This window comes from Naegleria lovaniensis (genome assembly GCF_003324165.1).
Source record: "Naegleria lovaniensis strain ATCC 30569 chromosome Unknown tig012, whole genome shotgun sequence".
Lineage (NCBI taxonomy): Eukaryota > Heterolobosea > Eutetramitea > Acrasida > Naegleriidae > Naegleria > Naegleria lovaniensis.
Genome location: NW_025407834.1, coordinates 211,679 through 236,874, shown reverse-complemented (window position 1 = coordinate 236,874; position 25,196 = coordinate 211,679). Strand labels below are relative to the sequence as shown.

Here is a 25,196-nt window from a genome sequence, read left to right as displayed (position 1 = left end):
ACCGGTGCTCCTCATTTGGCAACCGAACTGCCAAGCGTCATGTCACCTTTGCAAGCAGGTGTTTGTTATGAAAACAAAAAATGTTGGGCTCTTCACACACAACGCTTGGTTCTTTGGATTGGCACAAATTCATTCTTGTGTCATTTCTTCTTCTCCTATTATTACTCACTCATTCACCCAACAGTTGGATACATTCAGCACCTTCTGTAAAATATATCATCACAACAGTGGCAGGAAATGGCAATCAAGTGTATCAAGAAGGTTGTGTCAATGCTTTGGAATGTGGAATGTTTCCGTTTGCATTGCATGTCACTTCCAACCTTGAAATTTATTATTCTGACAGCCCCAACAAACGAATCATGAAAATTTCAAAAACTGGCAAACTTAGTACCATTGCTGGTAATTCAACAGCACCCAAATCCACCGCGTATGTTGATAATATTCCTGCAGTAAATGCACATATTCAATTCGCTGCAGGTGTTTATGTACATCCATTCACACAGGATGTCTACTTTGCAGATACGTTCACAGACAAAATCAGAAAAGTATCGAATGAAACAGGATTGGTCACGACATTTGCAGGTGAGTATATTCATCAACAACATGATCCGATAAAAAGATTGAATATTCAAATGATTATGGACAATTCCAAAATTGGTATAACCCTATTCATGACATGAAAATCTCATTTCAATGAATCATGTAGGCACCGGTGCAGACTCATCCAGTGGAGACGGAGGACATGCCTTAAATGCATCCCTCTGGCGACCCATGGGAATTTACATGAATCATACCACCAATGAAATGTTCATCACTGAATCCTATGGATTGGATGGCTTGGTTCGAAAAGTCTTCTCCAATGGAACCATCACTACCATTGCAGGAAAAGGAAATGCAGGTAAGTATTGTCAAGAGTTGAATTTAGTTTTCTGGATCACTCTAATGGCCTTGACATGATTTCCATGTGAACATTTTTTAAATTTTGTGAAATTCATAGGTGATGGAAGTTTGGCAGTTCAAGCACACTTGTTCAGTCCATGTGCAGTTCATCAGACCATGAATGGAGATGTATTCATATTAGACAAGGGTGATCATGTTCTAAGAAGAATAGATGCAAGGACTGGAATTATTTCAAAAATTGCAGGAATTTACTCGTCGTATGGATACAATGGAGATGACATTCCAGCTACAAGTGCTAAATTGTTCAACCCATTTGGATTTACTGTTGCAGAAAATGGAGATGTGTACATTGCAGATTATGCAAATTGTCGAATTCGATATATTAATGCCTCCACTGGAAATATTACAACCATTGCAGGGAATGGAACAGAAGCATTTAGTGGCGATGGAGGTCTGGCAACCAACGCTGCAATTTTTAGACCCTCATCGATTGTTCGAATGCCAACTGGTCATCTCTATTTTACAGATTTTTTTAATCGAAGAATTCGTTTGTTAACACCCACATGTGATGACGGTTTCGTATATGTGGCATCGAACCATTCTTGTGCTGATTTTGAGTGTTTTGGAATCAAGTACAATGACAGCCGTGTTTGCCACTCACATGGAAATTGCTCAAATCTGGATGTGTGCTCATGTCAGGAAGGATATGTTGGCAAGGCGTGTGAAATTCCTACTTGTGATGGAATTCGAGGAGATAATGCAACTGTTTGCTCTTCACATGGAACATGCACTTCGTTCAATAATTGTACCTGTCATGAGGGATATACTGGAAATGAATGTAATATTCCAATTTGCTTTGGATATAGAGCAGATAATTCGACCGTATGCTCTTCAAAGGGAATATGCACCAGTTTCAATAACTGCTCTTGTGTGGAGGGATATACTGGAAATGAATGTCAAACTTCTATTTGTTATGGAGTTAGGGATGATAATTTAACCGTATGCTCCTCTCATGGTGTATGTTCAAGCTTTAACAATTGTACATGCCATGAGGGATATACTGGAAATAACTGTGACACTCCAATCTGTTATGGTACTAATGGAGATAATACGACTGTTTGCTCTTCTCATGGAACATGTAGCTCGCACAATAATTGTACTTGCTATGAGGGATATACTGGAAATGAATGTCAAACTTCTATTTGTTATGGAGTTAGGGGTGATAATTTAACATTTGTATGCTCTTCACATGGAACATGCACTTCGTTCAATAATTGTACTTGCCATGAGGGATACACTGGAGATAGGTGTGACATTCCAATTTGCTTTGGATATAGAGCAGATGATGTCTCACATACTTGTTCAACGTTTGGAAATTGTGTGGACAGGGATACATGTGCGTGTTTAAGAAATGATATATTTTTTAAGGATTGTTCCTTACTTTGGTTGAACTCTCAAACCATTGCTTTGAAATTCACTCAAACGAGTAGTCAAACCACCAACACTGAACCAACAGCCACAACTCTTCAACTTGGTTTTGAGCATCAAGACTTTTTGAAATTCTATAATGGAAAAGTACTCCATGCAGTATTGGAATTGCAACTCAATGAATTGCAAGTTATTGGTGTGAAAAATCAAAGCATCCAATTGTGAATAGTACAACAACAACCACACTTTCATTCACATTACCAACACTTTCACAACCAGGAAATGTGACTGCTTTTATTGAGATATGGGATGGTAAAACCTCACTGAAAATCTCGAACAAAACTCAATCATTGAATTACTTGCAAGTAGTTAATGCTCCTCCACCCAAAGCCATTTCATCACCAATCAAGAACGATCAACAAGGAGGTGTAGACACGGTTGCTATCGCCGTTGGAATTAGTGTCCCATTGGGAGTGTTATCAGTGGTAGGAATAACTACCTTAATTGTTGTCATTGTTGTCATTTTTGTGAAAAAGGCAAAAACAGCCAATCATCTGGCTGTTTCAAATCAAATAGAAATGACAGGAGTGTAATTTCCATAATTTATGAAATAATGCAACCTTTCTTCTTCTTTCTTGACAAACTACTATGCACTTTGTTTTGCGAGGAAATTGAGTCTGCAATAATTGTTTTTGCATTGCCGTTCAATAATAAATGTTCTAATAAGCCGCTCACAGCTCCCTTTTCTTCATCTCCAAAATGTTTAAGTTTCAATTCTACTTTTGCTAATTGAATACTTCGCACTTGAATGTTGTGAACAAATGAAGAAACATCTGACAGTTGGTTGATGCAATCGATGAGACGAATTGTCTGCAATGAGTTTGAAGAATGTTGTAAATAATCTTCAAATAGCATTCTCCAATTTTCACTGTCGAGATGAAATCTTTCCAAAGAGAGAGTTTCTAAATCTAATTCCTTCATCACGTTCACAAAATTAGATCCAATTTTGTAATTAAGTGTACACTCTGAAACGTAAAGATGTCTCAACGTGTTTCTACAATGATTCAAAGTACCAAATGTTAACAAGCTAGAATCTGCCAATCCCAAATTCAAATGAATCTCTCTAATTTTTGGTCCTTCTCCAAACCATCGATCATGAAAGATTAAAGATTCATTCATTTCTGTCAAGTAGACGGTGTTCAGGAAGGATGGCCATTTCACCATGGTGGTATCATTGTCCTCATACCGAGTGTTGAATGATGATGAATGTTGCTGTTCATCCTCCTGTTGTGAAACATTCTGTGAGAAATTTTCTTCCACAAGTTCAATATGAGTTGGTAACACTAAATCCACACAATAATTATCCCGTCTCGATCTCTTCTCCAATAAATTAAATGAATTAAAAAGTATACACACATCTTCACTATTCCATTCCTTTCCTGACATGACCAAACATGTAATAAATTCTGAATCTGCCATGGCATGACAAATTCCTTTAAATTTCAAAATATTCTTTCGTGACACTTGTCCTTCATCAGTATTTGACATAAATGCAGCTGCTGAATCGCTGTAGGGAGAAATGGAAAGAGTGGACAAGTAGTGAATTCTTGCCTTTTCAGCTTCTGAGAAATTTGCATAATTGAAACTTGTTTTCTTGCAATATCTTGAAATAATTTTAAAAAAATCCATTAAAAACATGTAACCCAATTCACATGTTGCTTTTGGAACAATTTCCAAATATTTCACCTTATTTGGTAATGAAGTAGAAGCGCTTGCCACAGAATTAAATGTTTCAACATCAGCATCTGCCTCAACATCCACTTCATCCGTCTCTGTTGTCACTTGACTCACTTCATCTCCTCTACTTCCTGAATGGATACTTTGTTGTGAAATGAGAAAATCTCCTCGATCAAATTTAAAACTTGAACCAATAGGAGATACATCTTTAAACGATCCTCTTCGACCACCATTGTTTCCACTATGATTACTATTACTACTACTACTACTACTGCTATTATTTCTCATCATTAGAGTTGGAGATCGAGGTGACAGTAAATAGGGAGAATTTGACGATCCAACTGTGCTCTCATGTGAAGTGCTTAATAAATTTTTCAAGGAAGGTCTTCGTGAAGTTCCTCCAGTTGGAAGAATTCCTGAAGAAACTGTTTTTCTTGCAACACTTGTTAATTCTTCGTTGTGACTTGAAAGTGAACCACCAGCACTACTCTTCTTGGATAATGCTGAAGGAGAAACATCTGCAGTGGTGGTAGAATCAAAGGAAAAGATCTCCTCTCCAATAGGATGGTCATGTGGTGTTTTAGAATTTCTCTTCTTATTGGATGAAGTACTCTTTGAACTGTTTTGTTTTCGTAAAATTGGAGAATTCACACCACTACCAGCAATCACAGTATTAGAAATATATTCATCAAATCTCATAAAGAACACTGTAAAATATGCAAAAACCGAAGTCATGAGTTGTGCAGCAAAACTCGAATTGCAAGTTTTGTGAATATATTGTTCAATATCGTACGTGTCGAGAGAAATGGTATTGATATCGTCTACTCTGAGAAACATTTCTACAGTGAGATGAAATTGAATTTCGTTGAATGTTATTCTCTTCTTGACATTCTTTCGACTGATGTGCCATGCTAATCTTGGAACAATGGTACCAAAATAGGAAATGTAAGATTCGTAAAATAATTCATGTAATGGAAGAAGTGGTTGTTGTTGAGAATTGGATGGAGAGCTTGAGGTTGATTCTGTATGTTTTTTCAATGGAGAAGTAGTATTGGAGGATGGTGTAGATACTATTTTTGGTAATTTGGTAATCAAATGTCGATGTTGATGCAATTGTTGAAACACCTTCTTCAATGGTCGATCTTCAAATTCCACAACATCGGTCAAACATTGTGATAATTTACAATACAATAATGCAAGACATGTTTTCAAATTTTCTGAATCTGCAAAATCTTTCAAATACATTTTTGTGAAATAATTCCATTGTTGTGTGACGCGACACAATGCACTAAATTCATAAATGGTACAAAATTTTAAAATTAAATTAGCAATGGGTTGTTCAATTTTTGTGAAGGGTGAAAGTGCAATGTTTTCAACGATTTGTCCATTAGTTGTCGTTATGGACATATTTGGAATGACAGCCATGTCAACATCTTTCGTGTTGGATGAAATACTTTTTCGTGGAGTAACACTGTCCAATGTTCTTGATCTATTTCTTGAGCTGGTAATAATTTTGTAAAAACTTTCAGCTTCGGATTCTTTTTCGGTTTTTTTGATATCCAAAATTGGAGTTTTTGGAATTTCTTTTGGAGAAATGTTATTGGAGGGCGAAAGAACAGTGTTTAAAGATGAATCCGAAGAGGAGGGTGTGTGATTCTTTGTCATCATGGTGGCTATTCTAATTTCTTCTTGAATTTTTTTAATATCCCAATCCGTAGTGACGTTTGGCAGATGTCCATTACTTCCGCACGTCACTACACTATATCTCGCTCGAGAATTTGTCGAACTGGTTATCGATAGTGGAGATGTAATTCTCACATTATTACTAGTCGAATGATGATGATTCAACAAAGAAAGTGGTGAATGAGGTGAATTGAAGGTTGACGTTGATGACGACGACGAATGAATACCTGTGGAGGATGATGATGACTGATTCGGAATGACTTCAATACATAACGAATTCCGAAGTAAATTTCGTGAATGTGGTGGTGTGGTTGTTGTAGGAGTGCTCATGATTGTGTTTCATAAATATTTCAATGATATTTCTGTACAGAGTTTGTTCTTTGAGAGATTTTTGACTTGTCAAAAGAACAAGTTGTGGGATGATGATGCAGTCAAGAGAATCCACTGTGCGCACGAGAATGTAAGGTTTGTTGTTGTTTTTTTTGTGTGGGTAGGTTTTGACATTTGATGGTTCTAATCTCTCGAAAAATGTTGTTCAAGCGTTCCTTTTGGTTCGAACGTTTTTGAGAGGATGCATGTGAAACCACAAAGCATCTTGTTCCAAATCATGACTTTTCAGATGCAACAGCGTCTTGACTAGGAATGCTTGGATCTGAAAAATGGCTTCGGCACTTGAAAGTGCAAAACCACGAATCTTTAACTCAGTAATTCAAAGAAGAATGTTAAAATATTGAAAAAGACCTCTCAATTAAAGGTTAACAAGCATTTCTTGGAGTTTACCACAAATTGAAAAAAAGAGATAATCCAAAGACCAACAAATAATAATATTGGATGAATGAACATGCAAAAAATCTTGTGTTATTCAAAACCATGACTTTTTAGATTTAAAAGCTTCTTGACAAAGAATGCTTGGATCTGAAAATGGATTCGGCACTTGGTGAGACTCTAAATTTTCATCTTGCTCGTCACCCTGCAATGTTTTACGTGGCACAAAATTGTTGTTGGTGGGACTTGTGGTGGTAGTGTTGGTATTAGGTTGTTCATGGTCATATAGGGCTGAGACTGTGGTTCTTCTTGAACCTTGTTGATTTTCAATAATTTGAGAATATTTCTTAATTTGTGAAAATTCACACCAAAATATTCTGTCAAAATTTCTTAGTAATGCATATTCATCGTATGAGTCTCTTTTGAGAATTTTCGTTGAAATAATTTGGAACAGAATACACATAGGTCTGATCGATCTGAAAATGTTTTTTCCAACCTTTTGATTTTAAATTGAATTCGAAAATCATTTGTGAAATGAATGGTGGCGTCTCCAAATCCATTGGCACGAATTTGTGTCAGATATTCTACTAAAGAGGAGCTTTGTCTTGAAGTGAAATAGAAAATAGACTCATCACGTGATCTACAAAGTGTTGAGCATTATTGGATTGTGAGCTATATCGTTCTTTTGTGTTCCACATAAATATTAAGGTTGATAATTGCTTGACTGCTTCTTCATTCACTGAAAGACAAGCAATTGGATCAATTTCAGATAAAACAAAGGCTGCCTCTCCAATCGCTCTCCTTGGAATGACAAGTCCTAACGAATTATAATACAATACATAGGGGCCTATAGCAATTGCTGGAACAATTTTCAAACTTTGATTTGTCACTTGTGCATTCACAAAATTTTCATAATCATTAAAAGCTGCATTATAGCATTGTGAAGGAAACATTGATGAAAAACTTTCAATCACAGGACAAAATATGTCAAACACTGTCATTGTTGAAAACTCTTTTGGCGCTTGTATCAACACTAGTCGCACTTTCAATACATTATCTTTTGGAAGTTGAATGCAAGGTGTTTGTTTCAGCTCAGAAACGACACTTGGCAGTTTTGAGTTCCGATAGAACGAAGCAAAGACACTTTTTGTGTTATTTTCATAAATTGTGAGAAGATTTCCAATCTATTCCATCAGATTGAATATCCATTAATCATTGATCGTTTCGTGAAAAATGATGATCATTATTGCACCATATGCAACATGGTGATCACGCATCATGCCATTATAACCGTTATGAATATATTCATTGTTCAACATTGATGAAAATATATTGAAGTCCATTCCGAATATAAAAGATGTACTATTTAAATATTGTCAAACGATCATAACATCAACCTACATATTCCACTAATTCATCTACCGACAAGGATAAATAACATTTCCGAATGGATTCTTTCAAAAATAGGTTACAAACGAGATCTTTAAGTACCAGAGGAGGGAGTGAATCCAAATTTTTAATATCAGACAATTTGGTGAGAATGACTTTCTCCTATTTGGTTGTTGATGATGAACAGGTAGGTTCAATAATCATGATAACATGGAGTATAATTGAAATGTTCAAAAATCAATGATGATTATGACAATGATAACATACGTATTGGGCAATTTCGTTGGCAGTGACCAATTTTTGAAGTCTCTCAGCTTCTTCCTTGTTATCCGATTCAATTCCAACATCGGAATCGCTCTTGGAAATACCTTGGCCCATTTTTTCTCTGACCTCTCAGTTTGATTAGAAGTCAATTTTAAGTTTCATGATCCAACGTTCGAATTCGAAAATGTCATATTGAGTGGTCTCAAAAGGAAATATAAATGATGCAACGAAGGTTGTTTTACTGAGGTAACGATGTCATCATAATTGTTTTGAGAACACATTCTACAAGTAGTCATGTGCGGATCGGATGTCAGCATACTCTTCAAAGTACTGAACCATACGACTCAAGAATGGATTGGTTTTTAGAGTGTTGCTATCTCCAATGATGCAAACTTGTCGTCGAGCTCTGGTGACAGCTACGTTCATTCTTCGTTCCTCACTTAAAAATCCAACATCACCATTCTTGTTAGAACGAACTGTACAAATAATGATGACCTCTTTTTCTCGACCTTGAAAGCCATCTACCGTTGATATTTCAACAAAGGGAAATTCATCAGATATTTTAGCTCGAAGGGCTTGCACCTGAGCAAAATAGGGAGTGATCACACCAATTAAGGATTCTGATATTTTGCATTTTTCAACTAAATGTCTGAGATATTTCTCCACGAGGTCAACTTCGAACGTATTCATCTTGCTTTTAGAAATATGGGATTCTGTAGACTCCTCAGCATCGATCTGTATTTCCTCCATGTCACAGTTTGCTGTATCAATCACAAATAAAGGTGTGAGAGTCTCTGCTTCATCTTGTGAGGCTCCCTCCAGATCGCACAGCAAATGTGATTTTACAGAGTCATGAGCAATGAGCTTTCCTTCGTAAAACTCATCACTTGACCATTTCATGATTTCTTCGTTCATACGATATTGAACATTGAGCATTTTCGAAATATGTTCCTTGTATCGAAAGTACATTCTTTCGAAGAGTGTAACCTCCAAACCTTGTCTTTGAGCATCTGGCGATAACACGGTTGGAGGAAGCTGGAAGTGGTCTCCTGCCAGCACACATCTTTTGCCTTTCAAGAGGGCAATCCAACAAGATATTTCAATGGCCTGTGCAGCTTCGTCAATAATTACAAGATCAAACGTTTTGTCTCTGAAAAAAGTTATTAAGCATAAATGATGATATAATAATCATATCATACCTTAAATAATAATCATCAGCTCCTGTTAATGTGCATAACACGACATCAGAAAATCTAATGACGTCATGAATAGCTTCTTTTTCTTTTTGTTTTAACTCTTTTTCAAGATTTCTTAGCTCCTCTCTGAGCTTTCGACGTTCGAGCCCTCTGGTCTTGGTAATTTGCTTGGAAATTTTGACGATATCTCTTCTAATGTCATTAATAACCTTCACTCCTTCTCCAACAGAAATATTGTAATCAACACTGTGTTTCAGAATAGAATCCATCATTCTGGCTGGATGGCCAATTCTACAAAGCTTAATTTTCTTTGTCGATCCAGTGTTTTCGTCCGATAATTTTTCTACAACGTTATCGATCTGTTGTCAAAGTAACAATATGATTACAATAACTATTTCTAATAATTCTAAGAGATGAACTTACACCAATATTAGATGGAGCACAGACCAATACCTTGAGCTTTTTCAAAACTACTGCCTGCCGTATTAGTTCAACAACTGTTGTTGTCTAACTCGTGTAAAATTCAATAATTCATATTTGATGACGCCAAAATTACAATGAAATTAAACTCACCTTGCCTGTTCCAGGTGGGCCAAGAATTAATGACATGTCGTTAGATTTCAGAGCGAACTTGATTGCATCTTTTTGTGAGTCATTTAAGGTGGTTGAGAAAAAGGTCATTTGATCTACTTCTCTATCTTCGACAAACTTTGGATACACTTCTTCATACTCGTCATCAGGCCTTGGTCTGAAACACAAATTAACAATATTACTGGCAGGAGTTTTTTCATAATGCTCTAAATGTTTGAGAGCCATTTCCAAACGCTTAAACGTCACTTCATCTAGTACCTTATTCATGAGCAATTTAGAGGCCTCATACCATTCGTCCAAAAATTCATCCATTGTAGCAATAATGTATTTCTCTGTGACAACAGAAATAACTCCTCTAATCGCTTTAACTTCATTTTCCTTTTTGTCACTTCCACTTTCTGCTACTTTCAAAGTTATAGATTCTCCCACTTTTGCAAAATCTGTAACAACATTTGCAGCAGATCCACTTTTCATGATAAGCTTGACGTTACACCGACCATTGCATCCCATAGTATATTCTTCCACTTGTACATATCTATAAGTTTTACTTGATAATGTCGCTTCCTCCGCTTCGGCTTCTTTTTCTAAATCCAATAATTTGTTTGCATGATAAATATAATCTAACACTGATGAGCTATTAATTTTTCAAATGAATTGACAATTTAACTTCCGATATTTCATTAATGAATATATTACATACTATGGCTTGTAATTGATCTTTTTTGTGTATGATCTAGATCCCGATGATGATGAGGATGAACTACTATTGGATGTATCTTTTGGGGTTTTTACAGATCCTTGTTTTTTTACCTTTTCTTCACTGCTTGAAGAAGATGCTCCGGAGCTGGAGGATGCTCCTTTTGATTTACCCGAATTATTATTCGTAGTGTTGTTGGATGAAGATGCTGATTTCTTCTTGCCCATATTTTTATGTTTGTTTTTGAAATTAAAAATTTGAAATTGCATCCATCTCGCTTCTTCGATGGATGTGAATCGGCAAGAAGGCTTTTTGCTCCGAGCCACCTGGCAAGCCTGCAACGAGGAATATCGGAATGATGAAATCAAATTGTTTCAAAGATTGGTACATGTGGAAGATGCTTCAACTACCGATCATGAAGAGAATGATGTAGAAAAAGGTCCAGTGGTATTTGAAAAGCAGAAGGAACCACACGATGATTCCGAAAGTAAATATTTTGAAATTACCATCGAATTGAATGAATTATTTGAGTGGACTGCCATTGATGTTTATAGTACGGCAAGAAATATTGAATTATATACATCGATGGATCGAGAATATTCACAGACTTGTAGATTTACAGAGAAAGTTGGAGAAGGATCTGCCTATCAGTATCATTGTATTTGTACTTCTGAGAGCCATCAAGATGGTATCTCTAAGAAATTACCAATGCACTCGAAATTTGTCATCAAATTTTTGTCTTTAGATTATTGCGAAAGAGCCTTCAAACAAACAAAGATTTGTGTTAGTGCAATTGTACTTCATGGAATAAGAAAAGGGCCTGTCACAAGCTCCTCCTCTGCTGTCAGCTCCTCATCATTGTCACACAATGACACGAAAGAGTCAACTCAATTTTCAGGTAGTATGAGCACACTCATGAGTGACCCTCGCATGCTTATGAGCTTAATGAACGGAATGATAATCCGTCTGCCAAACAAATGTCCATGATTTTCAACACTATTATACCAATCACTAAGACCATAGATTCTGTAGAAAAAGAAAGAGAGAAAGAAATTGTTTCTCAACCACAATCAGCAGCATCTGATATCATTCCTAAACCAGTGATAAACGAAGCATATTCAATCTCCTCGAATGTGACTCCGCAAGTCATCTCTGAGAATATTATTTCGTCCTCTTACATTAACCAATTTTCAACCAAGGAAGAATTAAGATCATATGTCAATGAATGTGTTGATGCAAGAATGAAAGAATGGGAGGAGAAAATTACCAACAAAATTATTTCAGAGCTCATTGGAAAGGTGGCAACCTTGAATCCGAGTGGCATGTCTGGCCTGTTAAGCTCGTTTTTTTCTGGACCTAAACTTGATCCAAAAGACACTGGCAATAATGAGTGAATCGAAATCTGTATGGAGACATGAATCATAAAACGCCACAATTTTTTTTGTTCCCGCTCAAATTGGTTCCAACAAACAAAAGAACGTTACACACAAGAAAAAAATTCTCAAAATAATAATTTCACTTTCATCATCACATCATCATGAAGAGAAAACCAACCTCTCAACCCACAAAACAGTCTTCCTCCTCTTCTGAAGATAAAAACAAAAAGTCCAAACAAAAAGACAATGAATTAGTAATATCCAAAGGAGATCCTTCCGATTTTGATGAAGATGAAGCAAACGAAGACATTGAAGATGTGGATGAACAACAATTTGAACCTTCCGAAGAGGATGAACAAGACATCATGGAAGAAGAGGATGTTTTAAATAGCACACAGCTCTCACAAAACATATCTTTGGAAGATATGAAGAAGTTTAGGGCTGTTGTTCCTAAACATCCTACTTGGGTCAGACCATCACTCGGCAAGGATTCGTTATATTTGAAAGGACTTGTTCTCTTGCTTTCCAACAAATGGATGCAGATTATACTCTCGGAGAACAAAAACCAGGTTATCCTGGACCTACCAATGGAAATGTTCCAATTGTTCGTTTATATGGTGTGACTGAAGAAGGTTATTCTGTCACTTGCCATGTACGAGGCTATACTCCATACTTTTATATTGATCAACCTGATAATTTCAATCCAGATCAAACACAAAACTTTGCCAAGTTTTTGAACACAATCATGGGTGAAAGAAATATTCAAAAAGGAAAAGCAGACAAGTACATTGTAAATGTAAGCATTGAAAGAAAGAAGAGTCTGATGCATTACTCGTTTGGAAGTTCGAGAAATTTCTTGAGAATTGAGACAAGCATTCCTCCAATTGTTCCTCATGTAAGAGAAGCACTTGAGAAAGGTATTCATATTCCTGGTCTTGGATTTAAGAAATTCCAAACTTATGAAAGTAATGTTTTGTTCGTTTTGCGTTGCATGATTGATTCGAATATGGTTGGTGCTAACTGGGTTGAACTACCAGCAGGTTCCTATAAATTAAGAAATGATAATGAAAAAGTAAGCCATTCTCAAATTGAAGTGGATGTATCCTATGAAGATTTACTCAGTCACTTACCAACAGAGCCAGGATGGCATAAAATTGCACCTGTTAGAATTCTCTCTTTCGATATTGAATGTAAGGGTAAAGATGGACACTTTCCTCAAGCTGAATCAGATCCTGTAATTGTCATTGCCAATTATGTGACCGTTCAAGGAAGATCAGAACCTCTCATTAAGAATGTCATGTGTCTTGGAGATGTCGCTCCAATAGTTGGTGTGGAAATTCACTCTTACAAAAACGAAAAGGACATGCTAGAAGCTTGGAGAAACTTTATGATCTGTGTTGATCCTGATATTATTACGGGATACAACATTATCAACTTTGACTTGCCATATCTCATTAACAGAGCCAAAGCACTCAAAGTAGGCACCTTCCCATTCTTGGGTAGAATCGCGAACAAGAGATCTCAAATGAAGAATAGTACCTTCTCTTCAAGAGCTTACGGTACAAGAGAAAGTAAGGACATTAATATTGAAGGTAGAATTCAACTTGATGTGCTACAAGCGATTCAAAGAGATCACAAACTTTCTTCTTACAGTTTGAACTCGGTATCAGCTCATTTCCTTGGTGACCAGAAAGAAGAAGTGCACCACTCTATTATTTCAACCCTCCATGAAGGTTCTGATGAAGATAGAAGAAGGTTGGCATCCTATTGTTTGAAAGACGCTGTGTTGCCAATAAGACTTCTCGACAAGCTCATGATTATCATCAACTATATTGAAATGGCTCGTGTCACTGGTATTCCTGTATCATTCATTTTGAAGAGAGGACAACAAATTAAGGTCATTTCACAACTTCTCAGAAAAGCCAAAGAGAAAGGATACATTATGCCAACCATTACAAAAAGTGGCAAGAAGGAAGTTTTGGATGAAGAAGGAGAAGCAACTGAAGGTGAAACCTATGAAGGAGGTTTCGTGCTTACTCCAAAGACTGGTTATTACGACATTCCAATTACAACACTTGACTTTGCATCTTTGTATCCATCCATTATGATTGCACATAACTTGTGCTACACGACATTATTGAAAAAAGAAGATATTGCTAAACTCTCCGAAGATCAATACATCAAAACTCCTAGTGGAGACTATTTCATCAAAAGAGACGTACAGCAAGGATTATTGCCTCTGGTTCTTGAAGAACTTTTAGCAGCAAGAAAACAAGCAAGAAAGGATTTGGAAAACGCAACTGATCCAACTGAAAAGGCTGTCATGAATGGTAGACAACTTGCTCTCAAAGTCAGTGCCAATTCTGTCTATGGTTTTACTGGTGCAACTGTTGGTATGTTGCCATGCCTTGAAATTTCTGCCTCTGTTACTGCCTTTGGTAGAGAAATGATTCAACACACTAAAACCATGGTTGAAGAAATGTACACTGTCAAGAATGGTTACGAAGCAAATGCAACTGTTATTTATGGTGATACTGACTCTGTCATGGTGAAGTTCGGAACGAGAGACATCAAAAAGGCGATGGAGCTCGGTCTTCATGCATCACAAGAAATTTCTAAAACCTTTGTTAAGCCAATCAAACTAGAATTCGAAAAGGTCTATTATCCATATTTACTTTTGGCAAAGAAAAGATATGCTGGTTTATTGTGGACGAAAACTGAAAAGTATGACAAAATGGATGCAAAAGGTATTGTGACTGTGAGAAGAGATAACTGTGCTTTGGTGAGAAACCTTGTAAATACTTGCTTGCATTTGATTCTAGTCAAGAAGAGTATTGAGGCAGCTGTGAATTATGCCAAATCTGTTATTTCTGATCTATTAATGAACAGAATGGATATCAGTATGCTTGTCATTACCAAAGCATTGGTGAAGAAGAGTGACAAGTACAAGGCTAAGCAAACTCACGTTGAATTGGCAGAAAGAATGGCAAAAAGAGATCCATCGACAGCTCCTCGTGTTGGAGATCGAATTCCATATGTCATTGTTAAGGCACACAAAGGAGCAAAAGCATACGAAAAGAGTGAAGACCCTATTTGGGTATTGGAAAACAGTATTCCTATTGACGCTCAATACTATCTTGAACATCAAATCAAGAAACCTCTCGAACAAATTTTCAGTCCAATTATTGACAACACACAATCATTATTTGTTGGAGAGCATACTCGTGCCATTTCAATTCCAACGCCCTCAAAGGGAGGTATTATGAAATTCACACAAAAACAACTCAGATGTCTCGGTTGCAGGAATGTACTTGCAAAGAATGGTGGCTCTACAATTTGCAATGATTGTAAACAAAAAGGAATTGCTCCCAAGATTTATGAGAGCGCCATTAATAAGCGAAATCACTATGAAGATATTTACAGCCGAGTTTGGACATACTGTCAGCGATGTCAAGGAAGCTTGCATGCTGATGTTTTGTGTACCAACAGAGATTGTCCTGTATTCTACATGAGAAAGAAGGTTCAAAAAGAATTGGCAGACTGTCAAGATGTTCTGAATCGATTTGATGAAGAGGTTATTTATGATTTTTAAAAGAGACTACTCAGCTCTCTGACAATAAACATTTGTTATCATTTGTGAAAAGACAATCAATTGTTTGGCGCCTAAACTTTCCGTTTCACATTCAAATAAAAAAAATGTCCAAAGCAACTAGTATCACTGCTGAGAAAACGAAAGTTCACTTCTTTCGTGATGAATACATGGAAGGTCTCTACCGACGACCAGAACCTTTATTAACCGTTGATTTCAACCCAAAAACCAATCGTCTCGTTACTGCAGGTATTCAAACCGATATCAAAATCTGGGAACTCTCCTATTCGGAAGAAGATGTCTTTTTCAAACTCATTGCAACCATGAACCCCATCTATGACAGTGCCAAAGTCGTGAATATTGCTCGGTGGAGTCCATGCGGTAATTATATTGCTACTGGATGTGGAAGAGGAGCAGTGATTATTTGGAAGAAGAAAGGCTTGTTAGCCACAACATCCTCCGAGATGGATTCCAAGAAGTCCAATCTAGGTACTACTATGGCCGCCAGTGGCCATCCAACATCTTCCATGCTGATGGCTCATAATAGTAGCAGCTCTGATGATACGGATTTATCATTCTTGGAGAGTGAAGTCAAACCAACCGAAGAATGGATCATTGCAAGAAAGTTCGGAAGTGAAGAAGGTGAGGATGTTTGGGATTTGAATTGGTCTCCACCCTTGATCGATCATAAGACTGGAAAGCCAACATATTTGTTAGCAACGACCTCTATGGATCGGAGATTGCGAGTCTATCAACCTTTAGAGTCTTTTGAAATGTTGTTTGAACATATTTCTGAAATTCATTCCTCATTTGGAGGTGTTACTTGGGATCCTTTGGGTTATTATTTGGCTATTCAGTTGAGTACAGCAAAGAAGGTTTTATTATTTGGTTTGAATCAAGAACGTTTCTCAATTTTAGGTCCTCAACAACAACGATCAGCTGCTGGAAATTTAGGCGTTGCATGTACGACGAATGAACAAGTAATGATGTCACCAAAAAAGAAAAAGAAGAATCATTCGACCACAGCAGCACTTTTTGAAAAAGTAGGAACGATTAAGAAGAGTGCAAAAGATAATAAGGAATTATTCCAAGGAGATAATCACACCATTCAGTATCGATCGACTGTCTTGAATAGTGTGAGAAGATTGTCATTTTCTCCTGATGGTTCTTTTCTTTTTACAACGGCAGGTCTTTCGAACACACTTCACATGTTTTACAGAAATGTTTGGAAGAAACCAGCAAAATGTATTACTGGACTCACATCAACATGCCCCGTTGTAAGATTTTCTCCAATTCTTTACAAGTCTACGAGTGAGAAGTCTGTTCTTCCATACCGAATGATGGCATGTGCTTCCTCTAAGGATGAGATTATCATTTTTGATACTGAGGGCAATAATGTATTGTTCAGAGCTCAAAGACTTTTCACACAACCAATTACTGACTGTAGCTGGAGTAGTGATGGTACTGTATTATTTATTTCATCTCAAGAAGGTTTGATGGCAATCATGAGATTTGATAAGGCTGAACTTGGAGAACCATATCTTGGTTTACTTGGCACAACAAATTTATTGAGCGAGACCAAAGAGTCAACCCAGCCAGCCACTGATATGACTCCTTTAGAACAACATATTGCCAGAATCAGGGAGGTACTCTCACAGAGCTCTCAGACTTTACAAACTATGATGCAATCTGGTGAAGAGAAGTCTTCAAAAGATGATGCGAAGTCAATGTTTTGGTGCCCAAGAAAAAAACACCAATCCAAACTACAAACTAGTTCAATAAAACAAATTTCAATATTATTGTTGACTTTGTTGTTGTTCATACATGGCTTTCATATTTTCTCGCATGTCCATGACTGTGGTTCGAGATTGAGTTTTCTTTCCCTCTCTCAAGTCTTTGTCCCAAGTAAAGTTTGCGAATACCATGTGTTTGTTAGTTCTCAAGATATTTCTTGGTTCATCCTTAATGGTTCTGTACATTTCATTATCTTCAAAGTTGTCAAAATATCTATGATCGTCTTCACTTTCTAGTTCAGGACAGAATGGAGCTGGTCCCTTTCTAATATTTTCCCAATCAATTCCATTAAAGTATGGGTGCTTCTTAATGTCCTCAATGCTATTTGTTCCAATTCTGTCTTCAGGATCACACAAAAATCTCAAAATCAAATCTTTGGCTTCATTTGACAAAACAACGTCGTCAGGGAATTGTAGATTTTCTTTCCATTTGATAATTCTGTGACATGTCTGAGCTGGTGGTTCATCAAATGAAAATGGTGGATATCCACACAACATTTCAAACATAATAATTCCCACTGACCACCAATCACATTCCAATCCATAACCTTTCTTCAATAAAACTTCTGGTGCAATGTAGCCAGTACTTCCAACAGTTGAGTAGAGCTTGATACGACCCTTCTTTCTCCATTCATCTCTTTGTTTTCCTGTTTCTTGACTAGAGGCAGCTCCTGAATTGTTTAACTCATTTGCAGCTGCATCCTCAATGGATTTTCTTGCTTCCTCGGGATCAGTATCTTCCAACTTGTATGGCTTTGATAATCCGAAATCAGAAAGTTTAATGTGACCATTCTTGTCAAGTAAAATATTATCAGGCTGTAATTTCCAAGATGTGTGTAATTTTTCCATGTGATTTTTAACCATCATGATCGTTTGACAATAACAATCAATTAAAATCACAATAATTACAATAATCACAATAATTACAATAGTCATAATTAATAATTCACACCACACGTACCTTTAAATCTCTATGAACATAACCAAGAGCATGAATAGAACCAACAGCCATGACCAATTCTGCAATATAAAATCGTGTTTCTTCCTCAGTGAAATATTCTCTTTGAATGAGCCAAGTCATCATATCTCCTGCAGGCAAATACTCCATGACAAGATACAAATATTCATTATCTTGAAAGGATGAATACAATTCAACAATCCACTCATTGATGTTATTCTCTCCAGAATCAGCCATCAAATTTCTCTCGGTTCGTACGTGCTGAACTTGATTCTTCTTCATCATTTCAGTCTTCTTTAACATTTTCATGGCTGCAACTTGTCCAGTTTGTTTATCTCGTACGAGACGAACCTCTCCGAATGCTCCTCTACCAATTACTGCAATCTTATCATAATCCTTGACCGTCTTTGGTTTGACTTTATCAACCCAACGGATATTGGCTTTATTACGGGTGAGTTTTTGTTTCGAGTACTTGTCTTCTAGAACGGATTTTGCAACGGCAACAGTGTCCTGAGTGAGTTGGGAGAGTTTGGGAGTGGGTGATGGGACCGTTGGTGAGGTCGGAGATGTTGTGTTATTGATCATGATGATGATATTTAAAAGAATGATCAAAAAGAAAATAATAGGATGAAATTGGAGATGAATTTGGGATGATGCTATGATACACTTGAATAAATTAAGAAAGGAATTACAAGGAAGAGAGGCTGATGATGAAGTGTGGTATGATTATATACAGTAACACTATCGGTGATGATTATTGACTTTTTTTTGATGGATGGATTTATTTTCTATTTTTTCGGTTGTTGCAAACGTTCAATCTTGTCAATTAGATTTGCTTTCATTTTGGGTGTGTAAGGAGCAGCATCATCATCATCACGAATACATGTGAGCAATAATATCTCTGAATAGAGTATCAAACATTAATTGTACATTGGCTCCACTTTGTGCACTAGTCTCAAAATAACTATGTCAAGTAATGCACCTTTTCAAAAAGGTATGTTTCCCTCACTTACCTCAAACCATTCTTTTCTGCCCAATCTCTACCCTCTTTTTCTGTAACAACTCTGTTTTTCTCATCTGTTTTGTTTCCACAAACAGCAATGAATAATCCCTTGGCACCATATTTTGATGATTCTGCCAACCAGGCATCTAGTGCTTCGAAAGATGATCTTGAGCTGACATCGAAAACAAGAACAGCCTGGCAAAACAAACGTTGAGTGCAACAATGTGAGAAGATAAATACAATTGTACATACCCCTTGAGTGTCCTTATAAAATTCATTTCGAACCTCAAAGAATTCTGGTTGTCCACTTAAATCCCAAAAATTTACTCGAACTTCCCGACCATCAATCATTACTTTTTTAACTCCAAAATCCACTCCGATGGTACCAGTATATTTCGGAACAAACTTGATTGAGTCAGATCATTAATGTTTACAAGCATACATACTCGTTCTTCGCAATAACGTTTGATGAGACAACTCTTGCCAACTTCCGATTCTCCCATACTGATGACTTTCAGTCTTATAAAGTTTGGTTTAGGTAATCCTTTCATTAAGTCCTTTCGTTTCCTCCGTATCTCATTGATCATATCATTTGGATCTCGTTCCGATATTGATGAATAGGCAATGATATTTTCCCCCATTTTTTATGGAACTGTAAATATGGCGCCTTGGTTTTTTCATCGTTCAAATCGAGTTTATCTCCGCAAGGTCTTTCGATGTCAAACAACAATGACAATTGAAGGTACAGCAAGAATATTGAGTAGTTCAAGAAAGAGTTTTGGTGAAATCACCACAATATGGTAGTAGATATTTCAAATTAAATTTGTATTAATAATAATAGCAATTCCTTAAATGTGTACAATTCATGTGTTAAACCATTCTTGAGAGAATTATTCTTCATGAACAGTCTTGATCTTGTATTGGCCTTCTTTCACACCAAATTTTGCTTGAACCTCATCTTCGAGTCTACGTCTCATCAATTTCATGCGTTCTTGTTGATTCTTTTGATTTTGACTGTCAATTTCTGAGCTTACACCGTAAAAGATAGAATTCCAATTACGGTAAAATTTGAGAAGGAGAAGCTTGTGGGCAGCTTGATCTTTTTCTTCTGGCAATTGGAGAGCTTTTTCTCTCTTCTTTAATAATTCTTGATGTTCTTTTTCGAGTTCTCTCTTTTCCTCTTCCAACAGCTGACGCTTGGTCTTTAAAGATTCAATACTTTTTGTTTTTTCAATTAATTGTTGTGATTCTTGGACAATAATATCCTTCATACTGCGTTGCGTGTTTTCAAAAAAGATTGTCATCATCCACACAAAGTGATATCATTATTCCGATTTTCAATAGTTCCAACATCATCAACAAATAATATTAATTTGGGCGTTCGCCATCATCCACGACAATCAAATAATTTCAATACAAATGCCATACATGAATAATAATGAATGAGAATATAATCAATAATAACAAGCAAGGTTACGATTCATCATGGTAACAACAAGAACAACACGTACTAGTAGTATGCCGAACCGAAAATGATAGCTCCAGTTAAAATACCAGCTACTCCCTTTCGCAGGCCTCCTTCACTTTTTCTTGCTGATGATGAAGCAGTCTGACTCGAAACAGTGCTAGCCGATGATGAAGCAGTGCTGCTGCTTGGTGCTTGAACCTTACCGAGGGCATTGGCTGAGTTGCGCAACGTTCTGCTTGGGGTGAAGAGAAGACGAGAAGCGATTTGATTTCTCATTTTTTATATTTTGAGGTTCCTCGGTTGACAGCAGCACCTTACGATGAATCGAAATACTTTGTTGCATGTTCGAAGTTAAGCATCAATGACATCTTGCCGTTGTTGAGCTTGACCATTCGAAACATTTGAAGTGGTAAATTTGGTTAAGAGTGCATAGTGGTCACTAGCAAAAATATTGTCCTTGAATGCCTTATTTTCTAAAATTTCACATTGATAAGCATGAAGTGCTCCACCTCCATCATCACCACCGATTAAGGTCGAATGATGGTCTTGATTTTTCGTTAAAGTTGTTGGCCTGTTGAACAACAAAATGCGGTCATATCTGCATCGTCCACGTGAGGTTTCAGAATATAAATTCACAATTGGGTTCTTCATATAGTCAAACGTATAAGATTCTTCCTTGCCAACGAGATCAGGATGTAACTTGGCATAAACATCTTCCATTCCGTAATCAGAAATGTTGTGTTCCTCAAAGTCATGATTAAAATTAAGATCTCCACAAAGAATCACAGATTTTACATGTGGGAAATTTTCTAAAAACTCCTTCTTTTCATCGTATTGCTTCGAAGTGGTTAATACATTCTCAATGGAATAGTGATAGGTGAATCTATTTTCATTACTTAATATGGCTTGTGAAGCTGCTGACTCACTATTTTCGTGTGACTTGAAAGCAACTCTTGGTACTCGAAATAAAGCGTATATACACTTCAATTGTTTCTTTCTAATTGGATGGCACTCCTTGTATGCTTTCAAATGAACGTTCATGATAATGATATTATTAGCAAGTGTGACCATGGTGGCTGGTCTTCTAGAATATACCAGATCGTTTTGATAATAATAATTATGTGATTGAACGAATGGAATTTTTGAAATGATGAGACAGACAAATCCTCCCTTCTCAACCGTCATTTGTGTTGCCTCATCAATACTTTTCGATTTCTTGTTGGATAGATGAGGATTTAAGATTTCAAATCTTTCTCTGTCCATATGTGAAATAAAATTATATTTCAATTCTTTCATCCAAGTATGTGAACACTCATCTAATAGTCGTTTCAAAAAATGATTTCCTACTTCATTCAAGCAAATGACATCTGCATTGATAGTGGGAAGAAGAGTATGAAGAATATAGTCAAATCTGATTTTTGTATAAATCTTTTCATATATTTCAGAATTTAAATCATCATGCAAAATATTGAATTGAAATAGGCTCAAATCTGAGCCTCCGACAATGCTTTCCGAAACTGCATCATCTCCGTTTTTGAAATGATCATACCACTTCCTTTCCTTCCATCCCAATTTATGAGTTGGTGGAGCGTTTCTTCCTTCGGAGGATGAAGCAGTATCATGAGAGTTGTTGCTTTCCAAAGAATCATCTCTTTCAAAAAACACCACTTTTCTTAATCCTTGTCTTTTTCCCATTTTTTTACTGTTGATGAATCGATAGACTTGATTCAATATTGAAAATGCATGTTTCATTCCATGACCTTCACACATATAGTGGCGGCGTTCCAACCCCGATCAAGCAAGCTTTCAAAGAGTTTTCTTTTCAAGATGTTCGTTTACAATAAATTCCACATCCAATAAAAATATGGCTCAAAGTTGCAGCAGCTCACAAACCATCTCCATCAATGTGGGCGGTATAGTATTCAGCACTAGCTCTTCCACACTTTCTACAATTCACTCCGAGAAGGATGAGCATCATTTTCTAGCTGAATTAGTTTCTAATCATTTCAATTCACAAGAAGCTAGCTCCAATTCTTCTCTTCAAAATAATACAACGCCATTATTGTTTATTGATCGAGATCCCACTCATTTCCGATACGTGTTGAATTACTTGAGAAATGGAATTAATGTGGTTTTGCCATCACACGATCCACACGCGATGGAAGAATTGTTTATGGAAGCAAAATATTATCGATTGAATAGTTTGGCTGATTTATTGAGTTCTCTCATGTCACAGCATCGAACTTGTACGGATGAATATTTAACTATTGATGTCAATAATACATATGGAGAATATTTATGTATTGGACCAGAGATAGCATATCAATTTATGAAAGGGAAAGGATTAGTGAAAGTAAATGGATTGGAAATGAAGAGAAATGTTAAATTTTGTGGAAAGTGGGAGATTGAATGGACACATATTAAACAATTGTTGGAAATATTATCACAAATTGGTTTTGAATTGATTTCTACAATTCTGGAGTCAAGAAAGAATGGAAAGTTTGAAAACAAGCTTATATTTAAAAGAAAGACATCGGACCAAAATGGAAATTAATGAAATTGTTGAACAGTGAAATATTCATGTAAAAAAAGCAACAATTTCAACAACAATTGAATACAATAATACGCAATAATTTAATTTTGACAATAAGCTTTGATATCAAATAGCTCGCCTTGTCTTGCTCGCTTTCTCAAATTGTTGTACATCCAAGAATTAATTGGTTGTCGGTCAGCTAGAATTGTAATATTTGCTGCAGAGTTGGAGAAAATCGTAGTATCGATCATAGATTTTGGTAAAAACATTTGTGTGACATGAGGATTATTATCTTGTGATGTATTCAAATTGAGCTGTCCAAATCTGCCAAATCCAAATGAATAAATATTTCCAAGATTGCTCACAAGCAAAGAATGGTTTGAGCCAGCATATACCTGTTTGATAATTTCATTCTGATCAATCGTGTACTGAGATTTGTCCTCATTGTCAATAACATGGCATGTATATGTGATCATGGAAGTGTCAAAAGTAGAGAGAACTCCTTGCCGATATACCGATGTCAAGTCATATTTGTAAAAATCTGTCACGAGTTCAAAGTCAGAATCTCTCAATGTTCCAATACCAAGTTGACCATACTATTTATCAATAATCATCAAAAGGATTGAACTCTATGTTTTACATACCCCATTATATCCTGAAACATATACAGCTCCGCTCTTGCAAAGAAAGAGTGTATGATACAGTCCACATGCAAAGCTCAGTAGCTCATCTCTTTTGAATGGAAGCTTTTTAGTAATATCGACAAATCTTCTATGTTCTGAAAATGACGATCCTAACTGATGGTACGTATTTTGTCCAACGACATAAATGCTATTGAATGATGTTCTCACAACGATATGCTCTGCTCCACATTGGATATCACTAATGTGTTCTGATGACGAAAGTAGCTTTGAAAAATCCTCAAGCGAAGTTAAACTGTTGAAGGCACGACCTTTTTCAATAATGCCAGTACCACACATTGATAATTCATTGTCAACACTCAAAACAATTGTGGCATTATTTCCACAACGAATCATTTGAGCAGCATTGTTATATTCCACATATGAAAATTTAGAAGCGTCATTGCCCACTGTTGTTCCATATTGATGAAATTCGTTCCAACCTGATCATTGATTAATAAGAATGCATGATATTCTCATGTTTGAGTGTGAAGAATATATTTGTGATCACATACCACATGCCAAGATGTTTCCATAATTTGTTAAAATAACGCTATGATTTGAGCCACAGCAAACATCTATTGCCGTTTCGTCACTAAATTGATACTGTGGTTGTGCTACAGAAATATCTTTTTGAAAAATTGCTTTGCGTTCTCCAATACCCAATTGTCCATCAAGATTCTATGGCAATAGTTGAATCAACATAAAATGTCATCATTTAGACAGACATACACACATAATATTCATCATGATTTCCAAAATCTTGTTTCAAACACAAACCTTTCCAAAAGACAGTATCTTGCCATCATTCGTTAACATGAGAGTATGATGAGCACCTGAACTGATTTTCACGATATATTCTCCCGTTCCGCTCACAAAGGCACATGTGTTGATATTACCCTGAACATCAAATTGATGTTCTCCAAAAGCTTGAAACAAAGCCTTTCCTTTCAAATAACTTTCCTGTATGTTACGGATCACACGGATCGGAAGTTTCTGTCTATTGATTTTTACAGCAACAGAATAATCATCATCATTTCCACCGTTGTTGTTACCATTACCACTGTTCGGATTGTTCGAATTGTTCATATAGTTGGCAAAGGCTGCACTAAAGTGACTATTGAGAGCCATTTTTTTGTAACGAGT

General features: G+C 36.4%; 14 protein-coding genes across 14 annotated transcripts; 5 read left to right on the top strand and 9 right to left on the bottom strand.

Moving 5' to 3' along the window:
* Positions 1 to 80: 80 nt before the first annotated feature.
* C9374_001210 (uncharacterized protein) lies at positions 81 to 2,921 on the top strand (the record flags this gene model as incomplete). The annotated part of the gene is made up of 4 exons (XM_044687828.1): positions 81 to 582; positions 707 to 898; positions 998 to 2,524; positions 2,608 to 2,921. 4 exons carry the CDS (start codon positions 81 to 83, stop codon positions 2,919 to 2,921), a joined length of 2,535 nt encoding a protein of 844 aa, XP_044551608.1.
* Positions 2,922 to 2,931: 10 nt separating this feature from the next.
* C9374_001209 (uncharacterized protein) lies at positions 2,932 to 6,078 on the bottom strand (the record flags this gene model as incomplete). Its single annotated transcript, XM_044687816.1, has 1 exon — positions 2,932 to 6,078. The coding sequence occupies one exon, from the start codon at positions 6,076 to 6,078 to the stop codon at positions 2,932 to 2,934; it is 3,147 nt and encodes a 1,048-aa protein (XP_044551607.1).
* Positions 6,079 to 6,610: 532 nt separating this feature from the next.
* Positions 6,611 to 6,976, bottom strand: C9374_001208 (uncharacterized protein; the record flags this gene model as incomplete). The annotated part of the gene is made up of 1 exon (XM_044687805.1): positions 6,611 to 6,976. The coding sequence occupies one exon, from the start codon at positions 6,974 to 6,976 to the stop codon at positions 6,611 to 6,613; it is 366 nt and encodes a 121-aa protein (XP_044551606.1).
* Positions 6,977 to 7,100: 124 nt separating this feature from the next.
* Positions 7,101 to 8,280, bottom strand: C9374_001207 (uncharacterized protein; the record flags this gene model as incomplete). The annotated part of the gene is made up of 3 exons (XM_044687794.1): positions 7,101 to 7,697; positions 7,915 to 8,064; positions 8,170 to 8,280. The coding sequence occupies 3 exons, from the start codon at positions 8,278 to 8,280 to the stop codon at positions 7,101 to 7,103; spliced, it is 858 nt and encodes a 285-aa protein (XP_044551605.1).
* A 168-nt stretch (positions 8,281 to 8,448) lies between these two features.
* Positions 8,449 to 10,877, bottom strand: C9374_001206 (uncharacterized protein; the record flags this gene model as incomplete). Its single annotated transcript, XM_044687783.1, has 5 exons — positions 8,449 to 9,316; positions 9,366 to 9,721; positions 9,786 to 9,869; positions 9,936 to 10,587; positions 10,654 to 10,877. The coding sequence occupies 5 exons, from the start codon at positions 10,875 to 10,877 to the stop codon at positions 8,449 to 8,451; spliced, it is 2,184 nt and encodes a 727-aa protein (XP_044551604.1).
* A 58-nt stretch (positions 10,878 to 10,935) lies between these two features.
* C9374_001205 (uncharacterized protein) lies at positions 10,936 to 12,044 on the top strand (the record flags this gene model as incomplete). The annotated part of the gene is made up of 2 exons (XM_044687772.1): positions 10,936 to 11,614; positions 11,674 to 12,044. 2 exons carry the CDS (start codon positions 10,936 to 10,938, stop codon positions 12,042 to 12,044), a joined length of 1,050 nt encoding a protein of 349 aa, XP_044551603.1.
* A 143-nt stretch (positions 12,045 to 12,187) lies between these two features.
* C9374_001204 (uncharacterized protein) lies at positions 12,188 to 15,618 on the top strand (the record flags this gene model as incomplete). Its single annotated transcript, XM_044687761.1, has 2 exons — positions 12,188 to 12,459; positions 12,534 to 15,618. 2 exons carry the CDS (start codon positions 12,188 to 12,190, stop codon positions 15,616 to 15,618), a joined length of 3,357 nt encoding a protein of 1,118 aa, XP_044551602.1.
* Positions 15,619 to 15,722: 104 nt separating this feature from the next.
* Positions 15,723 to 17,397, top strand: C9374_001203 (uncharacterized protein; the record flags this gene model as incomplete). Its single annotated transcript, XM_044687750.1, has 2 exons — positions 15,723 to 17,261; positions 17,314 to 17,397. The coding sequence occupies 2 exons, from the start codon at positions 15,723 to 15,725 to the stop codon at positions 17,395 to 17,397; spliced, it is 1,623 nt and encodes a 540-aa protein (XP_044551601.1).
* A 14-nt stretch (positions 17,398 to 17,411) lies between these two features.
* C9374_001202 (uncharacterized protein) lies at positions 17,412 to 18,951 on the bottom strand (the record flags this gene model as incomplete). The annotated part of the gene is made up of 2 exons (XM_044687739.1): positions 17,412 to 18,224; positions 18,370 to 18,951. The coding sequence occupies 2 exons, from the start codon at positions 18,949 to 18,951 to the stop codon at positions 17,412 to 17,414; spliced, it is 1,395 nt and encodes a 464-aa protein (XP_044551600.1).
* A 288-nt stretch (positions 18,952 to 19,239) lies between these two features.
* On the bottom strand, positions 19,240 to 20,010 carry C9374_001201 (uncharacterized protein; the record flags this gene model as incomplete). Its single annotated transcript, XM_044687728.1, has 4 exons — positions 19,240 to 19,330; positions 19,380 to 19,564; positions 19,622 to 19,774; positions 19,816 to 20,010. The coding sequence occupies 4 exons, from the start codon at positions 20,008 to 20,010 to the stop codon at positions 19,240 to 19,242; spliced, it is 624 nt and encodes a 207-aa protein (XP_044551599.1).
* Positions 20,011 to 20,259: 249 nt separating this feature from the next.
* Positions 20,260 to 21,113, bottom strand: C9374_001200 (uncharacterized protein; the record flags this gene model as incomplete). Its single annotated transcript, XM_044687717.1, has 2 exons — positions 20,260 to 20,641; positions 20,881 to 21,113. The coding sequence occupies 2 exons, from the start codon at positions 21,111 to 21,113 to the stop codon at positions 20,260 to 20,262; spliced, it is 615 nt and encodes a 204-aa protein (XP_044551598.1).
* A 75-nt stretch (positions 21,114 to 21,188) lies between these two features.
* Positions 21,189 to 22,532, bottom strand: C9374_001199 (uncharacterized protein; the record flags this gene model as incomplete). The annotated part of the gene is made up of 1 exon (XM_044687704.1): positions 21,189 to 22,532. One exon carries the CDS (start codon positions 22,530 to 22,532, stop codon positions 21,189 to 21,191), a length of 1,344 nt encoding a protein of 447 aa, XP_044551597.1.
* A 169-nt stretch (positions 22,533 to 22,701) lies between these two features.
* Positions 22,702 to 23,391, top strand: C9374_001198 (uncharacterized protein; the record flags this gene model as incomplete). The annotated part of the gene is made up of 1 exon (XM_044687693.1): positions 22,702 to 23,391. One exon carries the CDS (start codon positions 22,702 to 22,704, stop codon positions 23,389 to 23,391), a length of 690 nt encoding a protein of 229 aa, XP_044551596.1.
* Positions 23,392 to 23,471: 80 nt separating this feature from the next.
* C9374_001197 (uncharacterized protein) lies at positions 23,472 to 25,181 on the bottom strand (the record flags this gene model as incomplete). The annotated part of the gene is made up of 4 exons (XM_044687682.1): positions 23,472 to 23,966; positions 24,015 to 24,493; positions 24,566 to 24,731; positions 24,831 to 25,181. 4 exons carry the CDS (start codon positions 25,179 to 25,181, stop codon positions 23,472 to 23,474), a joined length of 1,491 nt encoding a protein of 496 aa, XP_044551595.1.
* Between the last annotated feature and the right edge of the window lie 15 nt (positions 25,182 to 25,196).